This window comes from Typopeltis vanoorti, chromosome 3, assembly GCF_054136105.1.
Source record: "Typopeltis vanoorti isolate ZY-2024b chromosome 3, IOZ_Tvanoo_1.0, whole genome shotgun sequence".
In the NCBI taxonomy this organism is placed as follows: Eukaryota; Metazoa; Arthropoda; class Arachnida; order Uropygi; family Thelyphonidae; genus Typopeltis; species Typopeltis vanoorti.
In genome coordinates, this window is record NC_143551.1 from 159,595,742 (window position 1) to 159,616,178 (window position 20,437).

General features: G+C 32.6%; 1 protein-coding gene across 3 annotated transcripts in view; it reads right to left on the reverse strand.

Annotated features, from left to right (window-relative positions):
* The window catches only part of LOC150108703 (protein turtle homolog B-like), a 213,518-nt gene that overhangs the window by 31,470 nt on the left and 161,611 nt on the right, over positions 1-20,437 (reverse strand). For all 3 annotated transcript variants that reach the window (XM_090416171.1, XM_090416172.1, XM_090416169.1), the window contains 3 exons: positions 9,365-9,661; positions 5,469-5,762; positions 1,989-2,276 (listed from right to left, as the gene is read on the reverse strand). In XM_090416171.1, the coding sequence (XP_090272297.1) occupies positions 1,989-2,276; positions 5,469-5,762; positions 9,365-9,661 (879 nt within the window). The remainder of the gene's footprint in view (positions 1-1,988; positions 2,277-5,468; positions 5,763-9,364; positions 9,662-20,437) is intronic.

The following is a 20,437-nucleotide window of genomic DNA, read 5'->3' on the forward strand; positions in this document are numbered from 1 at the left end:
AGACTACTTAAAACATGAAATAGATTATTGGACTCTTTACTATTATGTTTCCATTGTTAAAGTCATTATTAACTGCGTTCATTTGCTTGTGACAGAGTTAAAAAAGCTATCATGAAAAAGTAACAAAAGTTAAGATTTAAAAATTCTTTTTACTGCTTCCCCTATGGATATAATATAAATATATCTGAAATGTATTAACGAAAATAGAATTTCAATGTCCAAAACACAAATAGAGATTTTTATTATATTTGTATTGTTATGTACGCTTCAAAATTAGTATTTAGCGTGTTTTGCTTTTTAATTACTTGTTATTTTACTCAAAACAAACCGCAAATTGAAGACATGGAAATGTTTTCATTTAATTAAAATAAGTAGATAATAATTTACTACTTTTAATACTAATGGTATTTGGTATCTCAAATAATTATTTCTACTCTCTCAGCTATTGGGAATTTTTTTTTTATTGCGAAGGCAATAAAATTGTTACTACTGTTGGTTATGACATCGTGTGCGTGTGTGTGTACAGGCAACTTCGAGAATATCTAGGTACCGTAAAAACTTTCTCTTTTCTTAGAACTAAAAATCATTACGTTAACTACTTTGCCTCCGCTACATTCAATTTCAAAGATAACATCATCGCGAATTTAGGAAAAACCAAAGATTTATGACTGTTGGCTGAACGGCCTACTAAAAAGAAAATTTAATGATGTTGTGGAAGTTATATCAAAGTTCAAAAGATATAAAATTACTTCTTAAGGGGTCATCCATAAAACACGTAGTAGAAGCAGAAGAAAATTTCAGAAGTAATGGCAGCGAAGAAGGAAGAGTGTAAAGGACTGTGCTTGGAAATGTGATCGAAAAATGACCTATAATAACCGAGTGGCTTCTTTACAAACTTGTAATGCTTTAATTGACTTCCGTTTCTAAAAATGTGCATTGAAATGTAGCAATTGATACAGTAGTGAAAGGCAATTCCCAGAAGAATATTCTTCTATTTAACTCTGCTGATCAGGATTAAAATAATGTTGGTAATAATAATGGGAATGGGGAATTAACCACATTAGAAAACAAAGCAGATGTAAAACATTAATTATATTAAAGGGTTCGGTCCAGTTCAGTAATGACTTCGAATACATACTGCAATCATATTATTTGATTTTTATGGGTGTTTTGAACTTATTGGTTGTGTGATATGAATTAACTGAAATGCTTTAAGTCAATTGCAACGTGTCAATGGAACAGTTAAAAAAAATAACTGAGGAATATAAAGTAGTTTGTTTACATTATATGAGAAATTGTGTGGTATGGAGAAGGCTCATTCTTCCTTTCTCATTGCATCCATTTCTGTTCTTTGCATCATGCAAATACACGGAATTAGGAAGGAATTGCAGAGGCAGGTTAATTTTGGCTGTTTCTTTGGAGTGTATACGGACAGAAGAGGTGCTGTCTATGGATTGTCGTAACAGCTATCTCAGTGCTGCTACATGTCCGAAAAATCATATTATGACTGAATTTGCTTTTCGTCTGTATATTCTGAAATGAGCATTTCGTGTTACGTTCATTTTTTAGAATGACAAGATTTCAAACTAATTTGGTAACACTTTATAAAAACCTTTACATAGTAGTTATGAATCATTTTAATACTTGAAAACATTGAAGTATCGAACAAACGTGGTTCTGATCCGGTCGGAGTTATAACATTATAACAAATTCGATTATACCAGAAAATACGATGAAGAATAAAATGAACCTATAACAAATTTGGTTTTTGTCAGAAATGCATAATGTGATAACAGGAAATAATCCTTAGGAGATCACCTCCTCATATAAGTTCAAAGTTCAGCTCCAAAATCGACTCAAGTAGCTAAGTTTCCAATTTCATTCTTGCGTAAAATATTTAATGTTTTAACACGCTGAATAATTGCCGTTATGATAATAGATAAAACGAACCAACAATAACTAAAGGAGATTGACTTATCAGCACTCACCTGCGGGGATTACAGTAAACACACAAGGACGCTGTTGTTCACCCACTACATTTTTTCCCCAACAGAATAAAGTCCCGAAATCGTTCAGCGTACGCGGAATATAAGTGGCAGTGCTGTGAGTTCCTTCACTCGTAAAAGAGAGAATGCTGTGTTGACCTCCGCTGTTATTAAATACCCACCGAAACATGACTTCATCTGGTTCGCTTTCAACCTCGCAATCAACTCGAGCTGCCTCTTCTCTGGCTACACCATAAACGATTTTTTGTTGACTTCGGCATACTGGAGTGTCTGTAAAATAAAAACAAATAACATTAATAAATACTGGAAATTAATACGGATATTTATAGTTAACAATACACTACTTAAAGAATCATATTGTATGTCTCATGCTCGAATTGTTTAGATATCCAAGAGAGGGCGCCACTTTAATACATGCATTTCATGTATAAGTTTCGTCTGAATGATTTAAAACATAAAAATAATAAACTATATTATGAAGCATTAAAAAGTCACATTAGCTTTGCTAGTTTAATGCAGAAAAAAGTAGTTTTCTTCTTATATGTACCAAGCATTCCTTTACCATACTAAGCGTTCCTATTCTGGAGTTATGACTTATATTTCATATTGTAAACCTATACTACATTGATACAGTAGATGTGCTAGGGACTTTACCATTTTTTACCTTTTTCATAAAAAAATATTTCTTTTCCTATAAAAAGCAATTAATGCATGCATTTATATTTTACATAATCAGGAAACTCCGTTGAAGAGGTCTAACATCGAACATTTTCAGCCTTTATACAATCTGGGGATGATATTCATATCCTCAAGCAAAATCCGAGTTTGAACTGTGTTATCTACAATTCATTATTGAAGAGTCGATTGTTGGACAAATCCACGTAGAGAGCGAAGAATCCGAAAACCTATTCTTCAGTTTGAATGGAACTTTATGTATGGCGATTGCAGGAGAATGCTGTTTACTGGGGTGTTCACTTCATCTGTTAAGGTAGCAAATGAGAGTGTTGCGTTGTCAGCGATCCTCTTTCTTGGAATAAATTGTAGGGGATTTTGAATTACACCAGTGTATCTAAGATCATGATGCCAATGGATTATGTCTGCTGATGTTTGCCTGTTTTGTGAGATAAAATGTCGTTTCTGGGAAGAAAAGAAAACTCCTCCCTCCTTCATACGAGACTGGCTAATTCACATTGAAAGTCCTTATAAGTCCTTATAAAGGTCCTCCGCATCCCAGAAGAAATTCGAAACTAGGTCTTTCCAGCCGAAAGGCATCATAGTTACAGTGAGCTACGATTCATTGCCGTAATCTGTGAAAGCGAACATGAATACTGAAAAGTCTATTGATATTATGGACGATTCAGATAGTTCATTGCAAGACGTGACTACACTTCCATTTTAATGGAAGGATGGACTATTGATGAAATATTTAGCAGAAGATGATGTATTCCTGAGAGTGTCCTCTGGAAATACCTCAAAAAGTGAGCCCACGTTATATTGGTTAATAAAATAAAGTACGATGCCCTTAAGTTTGAAAGATCTGGGATGGAATGCTGACTAGGATGAAAAGGAAATTTATGAGGATTTTTGTTTACACATAGTGTAAAACCTGTTTCTACACTCAGTAATAAAACTGCTATAAATATTTATAGATGTACCCCTTCCAGCATATAAAATGGTCTTGGATTGCTATATAATTCCATTACGTTTATTATGTTGGATTACGTTTTATTACTGAATTAAAAATGCATCCGTATAATTTTACCATCCGTAATAAACATCTGTTTTTTTACCAATGTTTTCTGAACCACAACTCGATATAAAGTGTTATTTAGCATTAGAAAAACAATACGAAATTCACAGTTTTCTTGAGGACAACTGGTCGTCAGAGAACCTATACAAATAAGGGCATATATTAAAGATGAAAGAAAAGGAAACAATTATTTGCCCTTCATCTTAGACCAAAACATCTTAGATCCAAATTACGCTGTGAGTTTATTCTGATTGCGAAAATAAAAAAGAATTTTTCATTGTCTTAATAGAATCACTCAAAATATTTTTGAGTGATTATATCTGAAACTTGTAATCATATCTGAAACTTTCAGTTTCAGATATGATTTCAAGCATGTTTATTACACGTCCATGCATGTCCGAATTTGTCACCCAATTTATATGATTTGTCAAATACTCTCTGATTTCGTTCATTGAGTGTGTGGTATATCACCTTTCTAAATTAAATATGGTATATCTAAATTAAAATGTGGTATATCACATTTTAATTTAGTAGCTGTGAGAATTTTATTTATTTTGCCTGTTGTTTCGTGTAATATTCGTATACTGGCATTTTGGATAATTGTGGGCAGTTATGCTTTTGATAGTATGGAAACTACCATATAACGAATGCCTAATAAAACTTGCTCATTGCATTTATCGCTACCTGAAATTCTAGCTCACATCATGAAACATCTTCGAACCATGACGAAATTAACAAACGTTCATTGCTAAGACAATAAGCATACTTTTGTCATTCATCTTATTAGCGAAAATGTATGTTTTTCCCACACGAATATAACCGATATTATAATTTATCGCTCAGCATAATGCAGTTTATTATAAAGGTGACATTTGTATCAAATAAATCGCGAACTCTGAATCGTATAATCTAGGGTTTGTGATGCATATTGTAATCCACCGTAACATTTATATTCTGATTTGTTTACAAGCAGATGTTTTTCTGACAAAAAAAAACATCAATACTTCGGTAATTAATAGCATAATCAAAATTCGATTTGAGCTGTAAATATAAACAACTTTGAATTGCCATTTTTTATAAAATGCCTAAAATCTAGCCCTAAAATTGACTATCAATCATATAAATTCCATTATAATTTAGTACAAGAATTAATTAAACGTTCGATTAATTCTCAGATCAAATCTTAGATCGATTCTCTCAGATCAAATCTTAGATCGATTCTCTCAGATCAAATCTTAGATCGATTTTCTCAAATCAATACTAATATGAATATACTGTATTAGAATACTCCTAAGAGAATCGATCTGAGTAAAGATATATAAATGTTTGTCCAAATAATCTGTTTAATAAATATCGTTAAAATAAACAATTAAAATTCACAATTTAATAACCGAGAATTATCGAATTTTTGGTTATAATATTCCTTAATCACAGATAACAAAATAAATATTGTTTTTGACATTATCAATTCTATTCACATATAAAATCTCCTTAAGTTATTGCGTCTGATTTAAGGCAGATAAAAATAAAATATTAGTTGTTGTTTAATAGTCTCTTTAATTCGAAATGAATTGTATTTAAGTTCTTGATTAGCACGTCAAAGTTTTAATAATAGTTCAGATACGTGAAGGTATATTCCTAATAACATTTTATTAGGAATATATACAGTCAAATATTCAAGCCTGTTTTGTTGAGGATTTCTTTGTACTCACAGTTAATTCTCAAATAGGCCATTTCACTTTCTCCTTTGCCTTCCATATTCGATGCCCAACACTGATAGCGCCCCCTGTGTTCCCTCTGAACGTTCTTTATAACGAGTGATTGATTGCTCATGGTAATTCCTTGAGCGGGGTTGTGGAATAATGGCTTCGCTTCAAATTTCCAACCAATTTCGCTAGCAGGAGGATTGGATTTGATATCGCAGAGAAAGTAAACATCGTTGCCTTCACTGATCGTCTGTTGGGGTTTGGGATAAGCCCTCGCACTGATCGACACTTTGGGGATATCTGAAATGAAATATAAACGTAGAGATTAAACAGAATGCGATTGACAGATTAAATTTGATTAATTAGGAGAATTGCCAGAATTAGCTTTTGTCACGAAACGCGATACTAAACCAGACAATATAATTTCAGTTTTTTTTATGCGACAATTCTATTAAATATTACAAGCTGTTTATAATCAAATAATCAAAACAGATAAATTTGTATTGTGAGATCAATTTGTTTTCGTGTTTTTATTGAATTGGTATAAGAAAAAAAAATAATATGTCTGTTTGTTATTCTTTACTGTGTTGTGTATTTTATATCAGTCTTACATATGAAAAGTTATAGGAAAGGAAAGACGCCTGAAGCGACCAAAACTATGTGGTCTGAAAATTATGTTTATTATATGTATGTATAAGCCTGTCGGTATTTTGTCGATACCACCTGTATGAGAACGGCTATAGCGCACCTTCTTCTCTTCGCTTCCCAGATGAGATTCGGACCCAGATCTTTGCGCTGTGGTGGTTCTCGGCACTGTGGGCATCCTGAGGTCGACAATATATCAATCTTACTCAGGAAACTTAACATCGTGATTTTTCGAATCATTTCTCCATTAACCAGAAAAGTGGTTCTACACCGACAGATTAAAATCTTTACCACACAGACTCGGATATCTACTCCCACTGTGGGATTCCTCATAACCTGTTGGTCGAAGAGGGAAGATCGTAGCTATATATTTCATAATTACTGGATAACGGCGTGATAGACCGCCATAACATTATCCTGTATTTATGAGAGTATTGTGAATCTGCTGCAACTTATTCTATATTTAAATATAGAATACGTTGCAGCAGATTCACAATGCTTTCATAGCATCAAATCATTTCTGCATTATAGTAGTATCATTTTCTTACCTGAAAACATATATTTATCTACATCTTCATAAGAGTGTTTGGATTATCTGCTAGAGTTCCAGATGTGAAATCGTTCATACTATGCGAAAGCCTTCGAATCTCAGTCAGTTTTGACAAATTCTTTTGGTTGGAAGGAAATAAGCAGATTCGAATCTTTATAGGAGCTTTCTTCAAGTTAGCGCGTATCATACGGAGCTGGCAAAGGTTTTCCTTTCAGAAAATTGGCTTTTTCCTTCTACTGTAAAATCAGGAAAACCAGTCCGAAAGCCGTAACGCACCGGACTCAGAGTCTTAGCGGACTCGATAATTCCAAACAGCGACAGCAGTATATTACTTGTTTTGACAAGTAATTGAAAACAACTCTGTCCAGAGTGTAAATTGCCTCTTTTATTTCTAAATTTTATTATATTTTTCTGGTAGTAAAAATGGAAATTATAATTCACTTGCAACTTACAATTCTACATTTTAAATAATATTAACCTTTTCATAAATTCTAGAAACATAGCAAATACTCTTTCTTACCCATTACTTTTCATGATTTTACAATTACAATTATTACAACTGCAACTGTTGAAATTACTGATTTGATTGCTGAAACATAGCGACTCCATGGGAATAGATGTTTCTGAATGTCTTCAGGTTGCTTATATATATATATAAAGGAAGAAGAGGGTACACCCTCTTTGTTAAACAGTCAATAACTTTGAAGTGCATTGCCGATTCAAACTTTTTTGAAATACAGTTTTGTCAATTCCGTAATCCGGTTCGATCTTGTGAATATTTACCTAGCCTAGAGAAAGTCACTTAATTTTAGAAAAAGTAAATGATAAAAAGATGGGACTGAATAAAAGAAGAGACTGTTTCTACCTTTGGTTTTATTCTATATCGAATTTTGAGAAAGAGTTCTAGCAAACATTTAATTTGGCAGAGTTATGGAAGAAAGATTTCATGTCTTCAAAGGAGATCATGCAGATATCATTAGTGTAAAAAAGTAGGACGTGGTTGGATTTATCTGACAATCACTTTCTACTTATAAAACAGCTAAATAAAGAGAACATAAACTCGAAAGTTTGAGTCTGTCATGAAGATTGCAATTTGCAGAAAGAATATCGGCATTCACCATCCCCAACAAAACATTGCAGAACTTTTTAACAACCCTCACCAAAGTTGTGAATAAGTTGCAGGAACTATTGGATCACTATTTTAAAAATAGAAACCTATGAAGTCTGCTCAATTAAAAAAGAAACTTTTCAGTTTAGAAGATTCAAACGTTAATACAAAATATATTGAAAGCAAGGAGAAAATAGATATACCAAAAAAAGCAAGTATTATAAAGCAGAAATATAAAAAAAAGTAGGAAATAGAAGCCTGCATATAATAAAGGAAATATGTGATATGCAAAACACATATACGTGGAAGAAAGTCTGAGTATGTTATTCAAAGTATTGGAGGTTGGTATCAGTTGGTATCCCTCGCCTGAACCTTTCAGCCTTCACTAACAGCTGAGCTCAAGACTTATCAATGAAATGAGATTGTATACGGCATATAACTGCTGCCACCTCGTTGTCCTAAACTGTAACATATATATTATACGTCTCAAACAGGGCAAGTTCTAAGGTCAAGTTTTGACCGTAGAACTTGCAGAGTTAAAATCTAAGGTTTTAGGGTAGAAAAGAACTCTATTTTTCTTAGCCAGTGACCAACTAACTCCAGATCCGCTTGTAGAAAGGCCTAGAGAACATTCTTTTAGACTAGAATCGAACCTATAATTGTATATCTTCTGGAAGTCTAACGCTATGGAGGGAAACTATTTTTACAGGGAGTATTTTTATTGTCAACTGACTGTTATTTAAAGATTATAAAATGCTTTATATATTATATATATATATATATATATATATATATATATATATAACATGCAAAACGTGATTACATTCAGTTTTGTACAGTAACTGTTCTTACATTTGAGACCGAACTCCAAAAGCTTCCCTAAAAATTCATGATGCATTGCAGAAGAGCTCCGTTCGGCTTGTTGTAGAAGTTTTCTTGACAGATGAGTAATTATTTGATTCTAGTTGAAAATCTCTCTCTCTCACTCTTACACACACACACACACACACACACACACACACACACGCACGCATAGACATACACACAAAAAGTCTTTATGCTCGATTATTAGTTTGAGGTGACGTAAAATCTACCGGTTTTAAACTTTTTCAAAATAATACAGCTAAGCATCGCATCTGGTATATCCACATATGTAGCTTTCTAATATGTAGATTCACTTTTTTATTATTAATAAATTTTGTAATTACAGTAATGATAAAGAAAATATTTTAGACGAACAGACACTCTATTAATTTACATCTATTAATTTGTCTATAGAGAATGTCTGCATTTTTAAGCGAATTTTAAATGTTGATTTGAAAAAAAAAATGCTTATAGAAAATAAGAACAGGAACAGGAATAAGAATCTTTAATTCATAAGAATGTTATTTAATTTCTATGAAAGCTCATTAATAAAAATAAAAATAAATGAATTAAAAAAAATATATATATATTTAAATTCAATTTTACTTTTCATAATAGCTGCTTAAAGTAATCATAAGTTGGGATGATCATGAAATCTCTGGCAATTTTAATTACCAGAGCCCACCAAAGTGTAAAGAATTCCCAAATTGCGTCAAGTTGCTTGGAAATACTCACAAGAAATGTTCACGATCCATCCATCTTCTATGCTGCTTTCAGGCAAACGAGGATTGGTAGCTCGACAGGACAAGTATTTTCCATTATCCTCACCAGAGGGCCAGAAGTTAAGAATACTAGTTGTTTGATTGCCAGTGGAAGATATTTTTTCAGTTGTATTAACTAACTGATCCGCTGCCATCCACCACGTAATTCGAGCAGGCGGTCTCGATCCGTTTGACTGACACATCAACTCTGCTCTTCTCGCCGAAGAAAAAGAACGTTTGTGAGATGTTATTCGCACGTGAACAGGCTTCACTGAAATGATAACAGAAAAACGTACATTTGAGAAGTGTGTTTACTTAGTGATAAAATCTATCTCAGGAGGATTCGGTTAGGGTACAGTCAGTGGCAGCTTGTACATAAGCATTGCGACACTACAGTACCCCGAAGGAAAAAATGAAAAAAATTAAATTTTGCTTGTGTTTATAAATAATAACAATGCTTATAACATTATATAAATTCAATACAACATATTAAAGGTTAGTGCTTATGTTTCGACGTTGATTGAAATGTTAATAATTGGAATTGTTCGATTAACGCTTTAGATTTCGAAACAAATGCACTGCGAACTAACGCAGTGTCGGAATTACGTTCGGCCAATTGCAGTGGACTCGCCGATATCCGTTTGCATTTGTCATTGAACGTAACAAGTGAATCCGACACTCGCTACAGATAAACTGTATGCATGCGCGCGTTATTTCTGTGAGATACGAAACTTTTATTATCGGTGTGTGTTCGTGGTAAGGGTGAAATATTTTTAATAAAGCAATTTTTTATTGGTTCCTCATTAGGAAAAAAATATTTTTTTATTTAATTTTGTATATGCAGCACCTCCACTTAAATCTTCACGCCGTCACTGCGTACAGTAGTACAATATTAAGAAGTTTTTTTGTTCTTGAAAGACTAACCTCTTTGTTGTAATGTTGATATCAATCTGATACCACGCTAACAATAACAATGATTAATTGAATAACACAAGATAATGAACAACTATTTTCGTATTAGTAAAATAATATTTATGCAATTAATAACAGAGTAGGTTCCAAACGATGACGTAATTCTATCGACAATGAAACTGCAAAAATTGCAAAAATTAACTAAAAATCAGCGCCATCTATAGCAAACTTTTTCAAGTTGTCTCTTTCGTTGAAAATTCTTTCTACGATCTGTTTGCTGTGAAATCAAAAACTACATTTTTTCCCCTCTAGAAAATTCTCCTGTTTAGAAGTTTTGTAAACACTTCTAATTTGTATTTTCTGTTAATTAAAAGACTACTTTGGTGTTCATTACAGTTAATTAGTTTCGCAATTATTGTTGGTTTCTTGCAGGTTATAAATTCCAACTTTTCTAAACACTGTTTGTATTATAATCGATCAGTTAGTATCACTGGGCGAAGTAGCTGCAGCTCGCTGCTTCTAGAAAGCTTTCTCTCGTTGAGGGTAATCAATCATTAAGTAATTTTCTCCAAGTAATTTGGACTGTAGCCAGTTTGTCGGAATTCCGAACTGATGTCTTTTGTCCCACGTATAGTTCAGTGAAAATTATTGCACTGTATTTTTTAAACTTTAGCGTAACACTTTCTAACTTGTAAAAGTGGGTAAATCGTTGAAGTTCATGCATGAAAACATATTGTAAGCTATGTAAATGCATGTAATAAGGCACACAAATGATCGTTATAATGAATGGTTTTGTGTAACTAAAATTTGAGAACTGGCAGATAATAATAAGCTTTCTAAACTAGTGCCTATCAAACTGCAAAATATATATTTTTATCTGTCCTTTCTATTTACTTTCTCAACATAACTCGAAATTATAAGTATTTTTAAAAGCTTAATTTTTAGGAAATAGTATGAAATGTTTTATGTGCATCTATGTCTACAATAAGTCAATATTCCTTTTAACAGTTTTGCTGTTATTAATTCTGAAAATTAGCAAATTATTTTTTTTAAGTTTCAATAATTGAAACAAAAAAAGCTAAAATTATCCATACTTTATCTAAATTAGTCAAACAAATATTTGAATATTGCAAAGAGTTCGAAACAGTGCTGTCAGATAAGAGAAACCTTATTCAAAAAGTAAGTCTAAACAGAATTCTTATTCATCCTAATTTTTAAGGATGATCTCATCGAAGACCGTTGTCTTTTGAATGATCAAATAGTAAGCGGCTACTCATATGACTGACATACTGTAGTGAAACATTTTTAAGTTTCAAACGCAAACATTAGTTTGATAAGTGTCCATAAAATGGACAATTTGCTATTATTGACTTTTTCAATAACTTTGAATGCACTTTAAGCCTAATTATTTAGACTTTTAAATTGCCGATTCTTACCAGGTGTTAAGAGTATGTAAATAAATAATTATAGTCCATTAATAGATTTACGGTTGTTCTTCCTTTCCCCTTAATAATGATCTCCGTTGGGTCCATGAACGTGTATATTAGCTCCCGAAAACTTGACTGGTCTCTCTTAATTGCTCATGTTTCTCCTGATCTGATAGTTTCTCCCTCTAGGCGAAATAACATGCATTACTCGCTATACTATTAATGAGCTTTTTGATGTTCTGCCATTAGGTTCACTTATTATTGTTAGATACTGGCAAATCTTCTCTGACCCCTTTGCCAATGAATGATTCGGAAATTTCCTGATAATTTTGTGCAATTAGACTTGAGAATTATTATCACTTTCGATGGCATTTTAACTTACGAAATATTCATTTTCTCATATTGATGGATTTGTGTGTGTGTGTGTGTGTGTGTGTGTGTGTGTGTGTGTGTGTGTGTGTGTGTGTGTGTGTGTGTGTGTGTGTGTGTGTGTGTGTGTGTGTGTGTGTGTGTGTGTTAAATGCTGCGCCCGACATGACAGATTCAAATAATATTCGAGAAAAGAAAGTTGAGTGAGTGTAAAGTTTTTATTTATTTATTTTTAGTAAGATTATTGCAGACAGTATCCTACTCTGGAAATCAACATGCGATTAATCTTGACGTGTGTAAGGATAGTTGGCTTCATCACACCACTTAACTAGGCTTCGTTTCAAACTTAGCAGTGATGGAAGGAACTTTATTTATTAATTTAGTTATTTAGATCTTTTCACAAAGTCTGAATTGATCCCCATCAATTCAGAGTTTAGAATTTAGATCAATTTAGACATAGAATGACGACTGAGTTATTTGGGACAAAAAGTTTACTGCAGATTTCTTCTCCTATTAACTCGAGTTCAGCTTCCTTCAAAACAGAACGTTTTCGCAAACATATACATACATTCCACAAATTGAACAAACAGTGGAGCATACATCTCGTTATTTCCTGTTAATGAGATTTCAAGATCCTCCATAGCTATTACGATAATTTAAGATGATAATGATGATGATAATTATGTGTTCTGAAGGCGAATAACATAATATTAAAATCGAAAAAGGTTCAAACTAGAACAATATAATTAGAATCAAGTAAAGGACTGGTCAGAGCCTTCATAGTTCATTCAACTTCGGCCTTTTGGTTAGAAAGACTTGGGTTTGAATTCCATCTAGGACCCCCTAACCTTGGCCTTTTAAGATGAATGTGAGTTGGTTTCATACGGAGGTGGGGAGAGCGTTTTCCTCACGAAACTTCCAGGTTTTCATCCCACAACCAAGCCAGAAGAATTCATACAATTTACACACAAAATATATAGCATATGACTAACCACCTTATTCTAAAATTATTATTAAGAAAGCCAATCTTTGAAAACCAGATTGTGATTTTTCGAAGCTTATAAGCGCCGAAGATTATTATTATTATTATTATTATTATTATTATTATTATTATTATTATTATTATTATTATTAAGAATTTAGTTATCTGTATAACAAGCCGCTTAAGACTATTCGTCGTATTCTGGAAACAGAAAAATATAATTTGGCTAGAAGTTCAAACAGTATGGTGTTTTGTTATGTAGCCATAATTTATGCCAAATTGATGTAATAAACTCAAAACTTGCTAAAAGTTGCCTTTTTTTGGATAAAAAATGTCATGATGAGGGTTTTAAGGATGAAACTCTCAGTGCTAGCAAAAAAATTTTTTTTGCCTTCTAGGAAGTGGGTTATCCAAGGTTTTTTTCAAGGATGCAATTTAGTAGGTAACGTTATCCCCCAAATCAAAATATTTACTTATTAAAATGTTTACATGCATATTAAATTAAAATTAGAATTTGTACTCCCGCCGTGATTTAATTCTTATTAAATATGGAATAGCAAGGAGCATTCCCGGAAAATTTTTCCATTATCTTGTATTCTAACTTGCAGTTTGTGTGCAGAGTGGCTCTGAATATGCGTTTTTAAAACAAACGTCTGGTTTCGTTATATGTATCCGTTAATTTAAACGTAATCAGGTGTACCAAACGAAAAAATAAAGTATTCCATATCAAGATAATTTATTGATATTTGTAATGATTTCAGAGAGAGAGAGAGAGAGGGAGAGAGAGAGAGAGAGAGAGAGAGAGAGAGAGAGAGAGAGAGAGAGAGAGAGAGAGAGAGAGAGAGAGAGAGAGAGAGAGAGAGAGAGAGAGAGACTGAAAATACATCCATTTTAGAGAAACTATTTATTCAGTTTCTTTATTACGAGCAATGCTGTAACATGGTTTTAATATTTACAAATTCATATAAAATTTAATATCTCACACGAACGGACGCGTTTTTTCATATTTCATAAATGTTGTAAGCGTTATTTGTGTATTACAAAGTACCTCATGTGAAACTCAGAAATGTTCCCAAAGACCTAGCAGAGAATCATGGTGTTAGGAGTGACGCCGAAAAGTTATATACCTATTTTGCATTGCTATAGTTGTCACACTAATGACAGCGTTGATACTACAGTTGAGGAAAAAGTATTTACCTGCTCTTGAATTTCCCCCAGACTCTGAGGGTTGGGTACTGAGGTTTGTTTATTTTTGTTTATCGATATTCTACTCTATTGATGCCTTTGTTGCATCATGGAAAGTCTCTCGTCATTAGATCCAATTCATGCCATTGTTAAACTTGATTAATACGATAATGTGATATGTTAATTATTTATCCATGGTATAAAAATAGTTTTATTTCTCACTCTAAAGTCATGATAATATGAAATTAGATTTGCTGACACCTGAAATTGTTATTTAAACCAGTTAGACAGTTAGACTCAGAACTTCGCTCAAACAAAATTTAAAACTTCTCATTGTAAATTTAAAATGTCTATTAAAATTTTAAATGTCAGTTATAAATTTAAGATGTCATATAACAGTATATTTCAAAGCCCACGTAAAGTTAGATGTCGAAAACAACACTGGAAATCTAGAAATATTGTTTTGTTTTTGTTTTCCCATCCATCTCAAGTGACTTAAATCTTATTTACTGTACAGCTATAAGTTGTTTACATATAGACACAAGTATTTCCAATAACAAATCAAGTGGACTATTGTATGTACGTAATATGATTGCGGTAGAAGTTTTCTTCTACCGCATTCACTCACACTGCAGTAAAGGGGGTGTAAAGAAGACTAAGATGCTTGTAATGTACGTAACAAGATGTTTATGTCCTTAAGTCAATGGTGGTAAACATACCTACAGAGGATGAAACACAGTGAATTAAGCTCAGGTAGGAAACAAAGTGATTCGGGGTAAAGACAAGGAGGTAAAGGCTAAAACTGAAACGGCAAGAGAATAAGACACTGTTGTTTACATACTTGAGAAACATTTGAACGCATACTGTTACTAGCTAGCGACATTATTTACACAAAAGACTAAATTTCCACACAGGACGTTATCTTGTTATACTGCTACTTAACTTGCGAAACATTTTAGTTTCATTAAGGAAACAAGATATACAATTCAATTACATTTATGTTCAAAACGAGACTCAAAGCTATAATAAAAGTAACTTTCTCTCTTGAAATGAGCATGGACGATCAAATTTTAGATAAAAAAACAAAACTTCATCTTGTAGGATTCACTGCAGAGTGTACTGATATACGCTGAATTTTGAAAAATAATAGAACAAATATTGTATATAATTTTTTAAATAAAAGTAATAATTAATTCTCTCCATTTTCTCTGCTAAAGTGCGACGTCAATGATAGGAATCGATATTTCAATGGAAAAATTGTGCGTTTTAATATTTCACGAAACGTAAGATTAATTAAGATTAAGATTTAGAGGGAGAAACTTAAAGAACAAAATATGAGTTTTCTTATGAAAATTCTATGCAACAGCATAGAGTTTGCATAAGAAATGCTGGTACATAGAGTTCTTCAGCTACAGTTGTTGACATTTTTTCTCAATTTATGCTTTATGCAATTAATGCTTTTTAAATGAAAAGTTTGGTAAACTTTGGTAATTTTGGTATTTGGGATACTGATATTTGGAAAAAACATGAATTGTCGATAATTTCCTTCGTTTTCGCTAGAAACTGCCATGCTCTTTGTGATACGTGATGACGTAATTCAAAGAAATCTGCAGAGTGAATGTACTTTAGTGAAAATTTTATGTTTAGAGTCTAGTTTAAAAAACGTAAACCAGTGACCAAGACTGACGTCGCCATATTAGAATATTATTATTATTTAAAAACAAAAGATGCATTTGTATGATCGTTTTCGACTACCTTTTTGCTTTAGTAAATTCGAAACGCAATTATAATTCGTAGTACCAACAAATATATTCTCGTGACTCTGACAGAATATTGAACAACAGGATGTTTACTTGTATAAGCGATTGAAGTACATTTAAGAAGTCTTTCCATGCTGATCGTATAGGGAATCATTATGAAATGCATAGATGCATAGGAACTTTTATAAGAACTTTCTAGAAAAATGCAAAAAGCTTTTAAAATGCTTCTGGCTGCTTAAATGAAAATCAGAAGCCAGCACTTTCAAAACAAAGGGTATCGTCGATTTCTACTATGCTTTAAAATCTCACATATAGTTCCATACACAACTGTATTCAAAATATTTCTTCAAAAAGACTGAATGAGATAATATGCATCATTATAAAGAGAATAAATAACAAATTTATGTGTAAACTATATAATGTTGTAAATTAATAAAAAAGACACTGTTTCCAATCAGAATTTCTCAGAACTTTGATCAGGGTGATGTAAAGACTTCAAAACTCTCCTTCATTTATAGAAGAGTTCGGTATTGTTTTTCAAAAGGATCCAATTTTCAGTGTCGGCAATGTGTTAAGACTTCTCTGACTCATCACATCGCACGCCGTCTCGGTGTTCTCTACTCCTCTTTTCAACGGAGCAGTCAATTAGAACAAACTTAGAGAGGGTACACTACTGGGGGTACAGCTCTTGTCTTGAGCATTTTAGCAAATTTTTTTACGTTCTTATCTTATTTGAAAACAGCTATTTAGATTTTGTATCACAGAGGACAGATTTAGCTTTTCATTTACAAATATTTGGTGTTTCAATAAACAGTATTTTTATTGTGTAGGTATATATTCATAGCATACGAGAACTACAGATATCTTTAAAAGGAGAATAACTGTCTTATTCATACCTCTTGTGTTCTTCCAAAAATGATGTGGTAGATACTTTTCAGTCCGCTACTCAGTTATATTTATTTCATTTGTATGAAAGCGAAGCTTTATAAACTCAAGGAGCTACACATTATCGTCCAGAGCAGGCTTTCAAAAGCATCCACGCCCACAGTGGGATTCAATCCACAACCTATTGGGTGGAGAGTGGGTGAGTAGTCATACTAATCGCTCGACCAATCAGGCGGGCTGAATTACTATAATAGGAATGCCAGATTTACTCAAATATGACATATATTCTTTTGAATACTTTTAGTTTTAAATGTTCATAGTTTATTTATTTTTAGCAATTATATAATAAATTTTACTGAATTTTATTTAGATGAATAACCGTTTTGAAAGCGCATGTTTCTGCTTTTTGTTGAATACGTTTCCTAAGTTTATGTTAGTGATGTTTATATTATTTTCGGAAGTTTCTCCCGTTCTGTGTTATCAATCTTACTCAGGTTTATTTATCACGTCTTTAGAATGTAATGGAAATATGACTAATCATTTCTGGAAAATTAGTTTTAAAAATGTCGCGTTTTTATTGCGTGATATAAATTGATTTTTCCCTTTCTTTTTTAGTTGCATTTATAATATCTTTCTGGTTAATGAAACTTTGTTACTTAACGAGATAAATGATTTTTTTTTGAGACGTTAGTTTCTGAAAATTTTCTCTGACAAATTAATATTGTTGATAGTTATACGATTAGCTTAAGGTCATACAATCATACTTCGACCGCAATGAAGGGTAAAGAGAAGTACTTAGCAGGTAGTTTAATACTGAAGTGAGTTTCAAAATTCTGTATTGCTTGATCTTTTCACAACAGCACAAAAGATTTCAGTGGAAGAACTTTACTAAACTTTTCGTAGCAGATAAAGAAAACCCACTCAAAGCCAGTGGAGCAGAAGAAAACAATGTTCTTCAATAAAAGGTGACGAGAGAGAAGAAAAACAAAACTAATAAAATGTGAAATACCAGAAGAAGGTTTTGTGTTCATTCACAGTAACACGAGATATTGAAGGTGGAATTTTAAAAATAAAATAAATGAAGCATGGATATTTTGTTGTCATGCTTTGTAATTCTGTAATATAATACGGAGCGATTAATGAATGATTGAATTTTACGATGTTTTTGATTACTTTTTCGCTTCTTGTAGGAAGTCAGTTTGAACATGCTCTCTCTCTCTCTCTCCAGCTTAGCTTTTTGGATTTCACTTTACTTCCTTACCTTTTATCTTCGACCCTCAATATTCTAAACTTCGTAGAATCTTGTTTCGTTTAAATTTCGTAGAAGATCGTTAGGAACTATAGGAAATTTATTCAAGCCTTTTTTTTCAGCCCATTCTCGAGTTACTATTTTCTCATGGGTAAGTAGGATTTCATTTCTGGAAATTCGGAATTTTAATCCCATATCTCAAAAAAATTGACCGTAATACTTACATTATTGCAGACAATAATAACGAGTGTTAGGGTTTTAGAGTCACACATGGAGGGTAAGTATCTGTGATATTTTTTTTCTCTCTCTCTCTCTCTCTCTCTCTCTCTCTAGTGTTAGGGTTTAGAGTCACAAGATGGCATCATTTGTTTGCCATGCTTTCCTCACTGACTGCATGTGAAAATCATTAATGTTGGACCACCTATCTGTGACTGGAGTTGGCTCCTCCCCTTCAGTCATCAACACTTAAGGCTAAACGGTCTTTTATTTCCCAAAGGGAAATAAAAGACGCTAGCGGATTTCACTTACAGTTCTATTGATAAATAATATAAAAAAATCATATGTAATATTTTTATACACACACGCACGGACAGACGATGCAGTTTTCAGGCAACGATTATTTTAAAATGTTGGAAATAAAGAGAATGTCATTTATTGCACTCATCGAGCATTAAATGAATTATTATAGAAATCCATTTCTGAAGAATGTTGAATTTAATTTTCTTTTCTTATAATCATGATAATAATGGAATGCTACTATTTTAAGTGTAAATAATGACATTCCTTCCTTCTCCTATCGTCCTTCTCTTAGGATGGATAAAGTCCCCTAATGAGGGGTTTACGACGAATTAATGTGGCCTGCTTGTCACTCCTCTGCTTCATCCCCTAAGTTCAAGTATTCATGACAGTAGATCCGTGTGTGTGTTCCTGTACCGGTGTTCCTGTTCTGAGGACGAAAAAAAACCCCTATCTTCGTATGATACCTGCTAACTCACCTTTAGTAGAAAGAGACTCAATAAATATCCCACACATCTTGGACGAGAATCGAACCCAGGTTTATCCAACCAAAGTGCATCGTCTATACTGACTGAGCTACGAAAGCTCTCAAATAATGACATTTAATACTAAAATATAGTGAAAAAATAAGCGTAAATATTTCAGGTATTGTATTAATTAAATATCACATTAAGATCATGAAAAGTACCACAGCAGACATGAAATGAAGTCAAGATTTTCTTTGACGTATTATAACGAATTTATGCCTACGTGGTTGGCCGAGTAGTCAACGTATTCGTACTACAACGTGGGGGTTAGAATCCCGGAGTGGGTATGGATGTTTGTGATATCCTTCGAACATATTTAAAAATACACTCATACATTCATACACACATAGAAATACACAAATGTTTTTGTATGTGTAACTCAATCTATCTTTACCAAGATAAATTGAGTTACCATGGGAGGAGTAAAACCATCCTTCCCCCATTAGAGGGAGGGAGAAGCGTTTCTCAGTAATGAAGAGAGAGAGAGAGAGATCAGCGGTTTCATCATCATATAATGCATTTGTAGTTAATGTAGTTTTGATTATTATTTTGAATGAACGCAAGATTGAATACTCTTTCTTACAGATCTCTTTTTGAATACAATTTTGGATGTTGCTTTCGATTTTTATTTCGAGAGACTTCCTTCCCCACTCTCGAACTAATTTATTATCCGTTTTCTTATATACCCGGATGATACCCAAGCTTCCAGTATTTCACCTACTATAAAATTACCGTGCAAATGAAAGTCGAAAAACAAAAAGTAGTTCTATAAACATAAGGTAAAAGCCGTAAAAATAATCCGTAAAAAATTAAAAATGAAATAAATTAAAAACAGATGGAATAAATAATCCAGCCTGTGTTGAAATAGTCCCTGTGCGCGCAGACGCAGAGATCAACGAACAATCGATTGTTAACATGAATGGAGAACTGATGCAGTGGCTTCGAGGTATGTTCCTTTACTGATGTAGTATTCTCTCTCTCTCTCTCTCTCTCCCCTCTTCCAAAGATCTTTCCTGAATATAAATAAATAATCCATGAATCTAAAATGAACAAATTTATTGCTAAATATAAATTTAGGAATTAATAAAATGTTTGAAAAAACCCAAAGTGTGCAAGCATTACAAAATAAAATTAAAAAAAAAAACATTAAAAATCATTATATCGTTATTAAAATACTTTTCATAATTACTTTATCTAGGTTCAAAGCAGACACTTCATGCAATCTCTAAATGCTG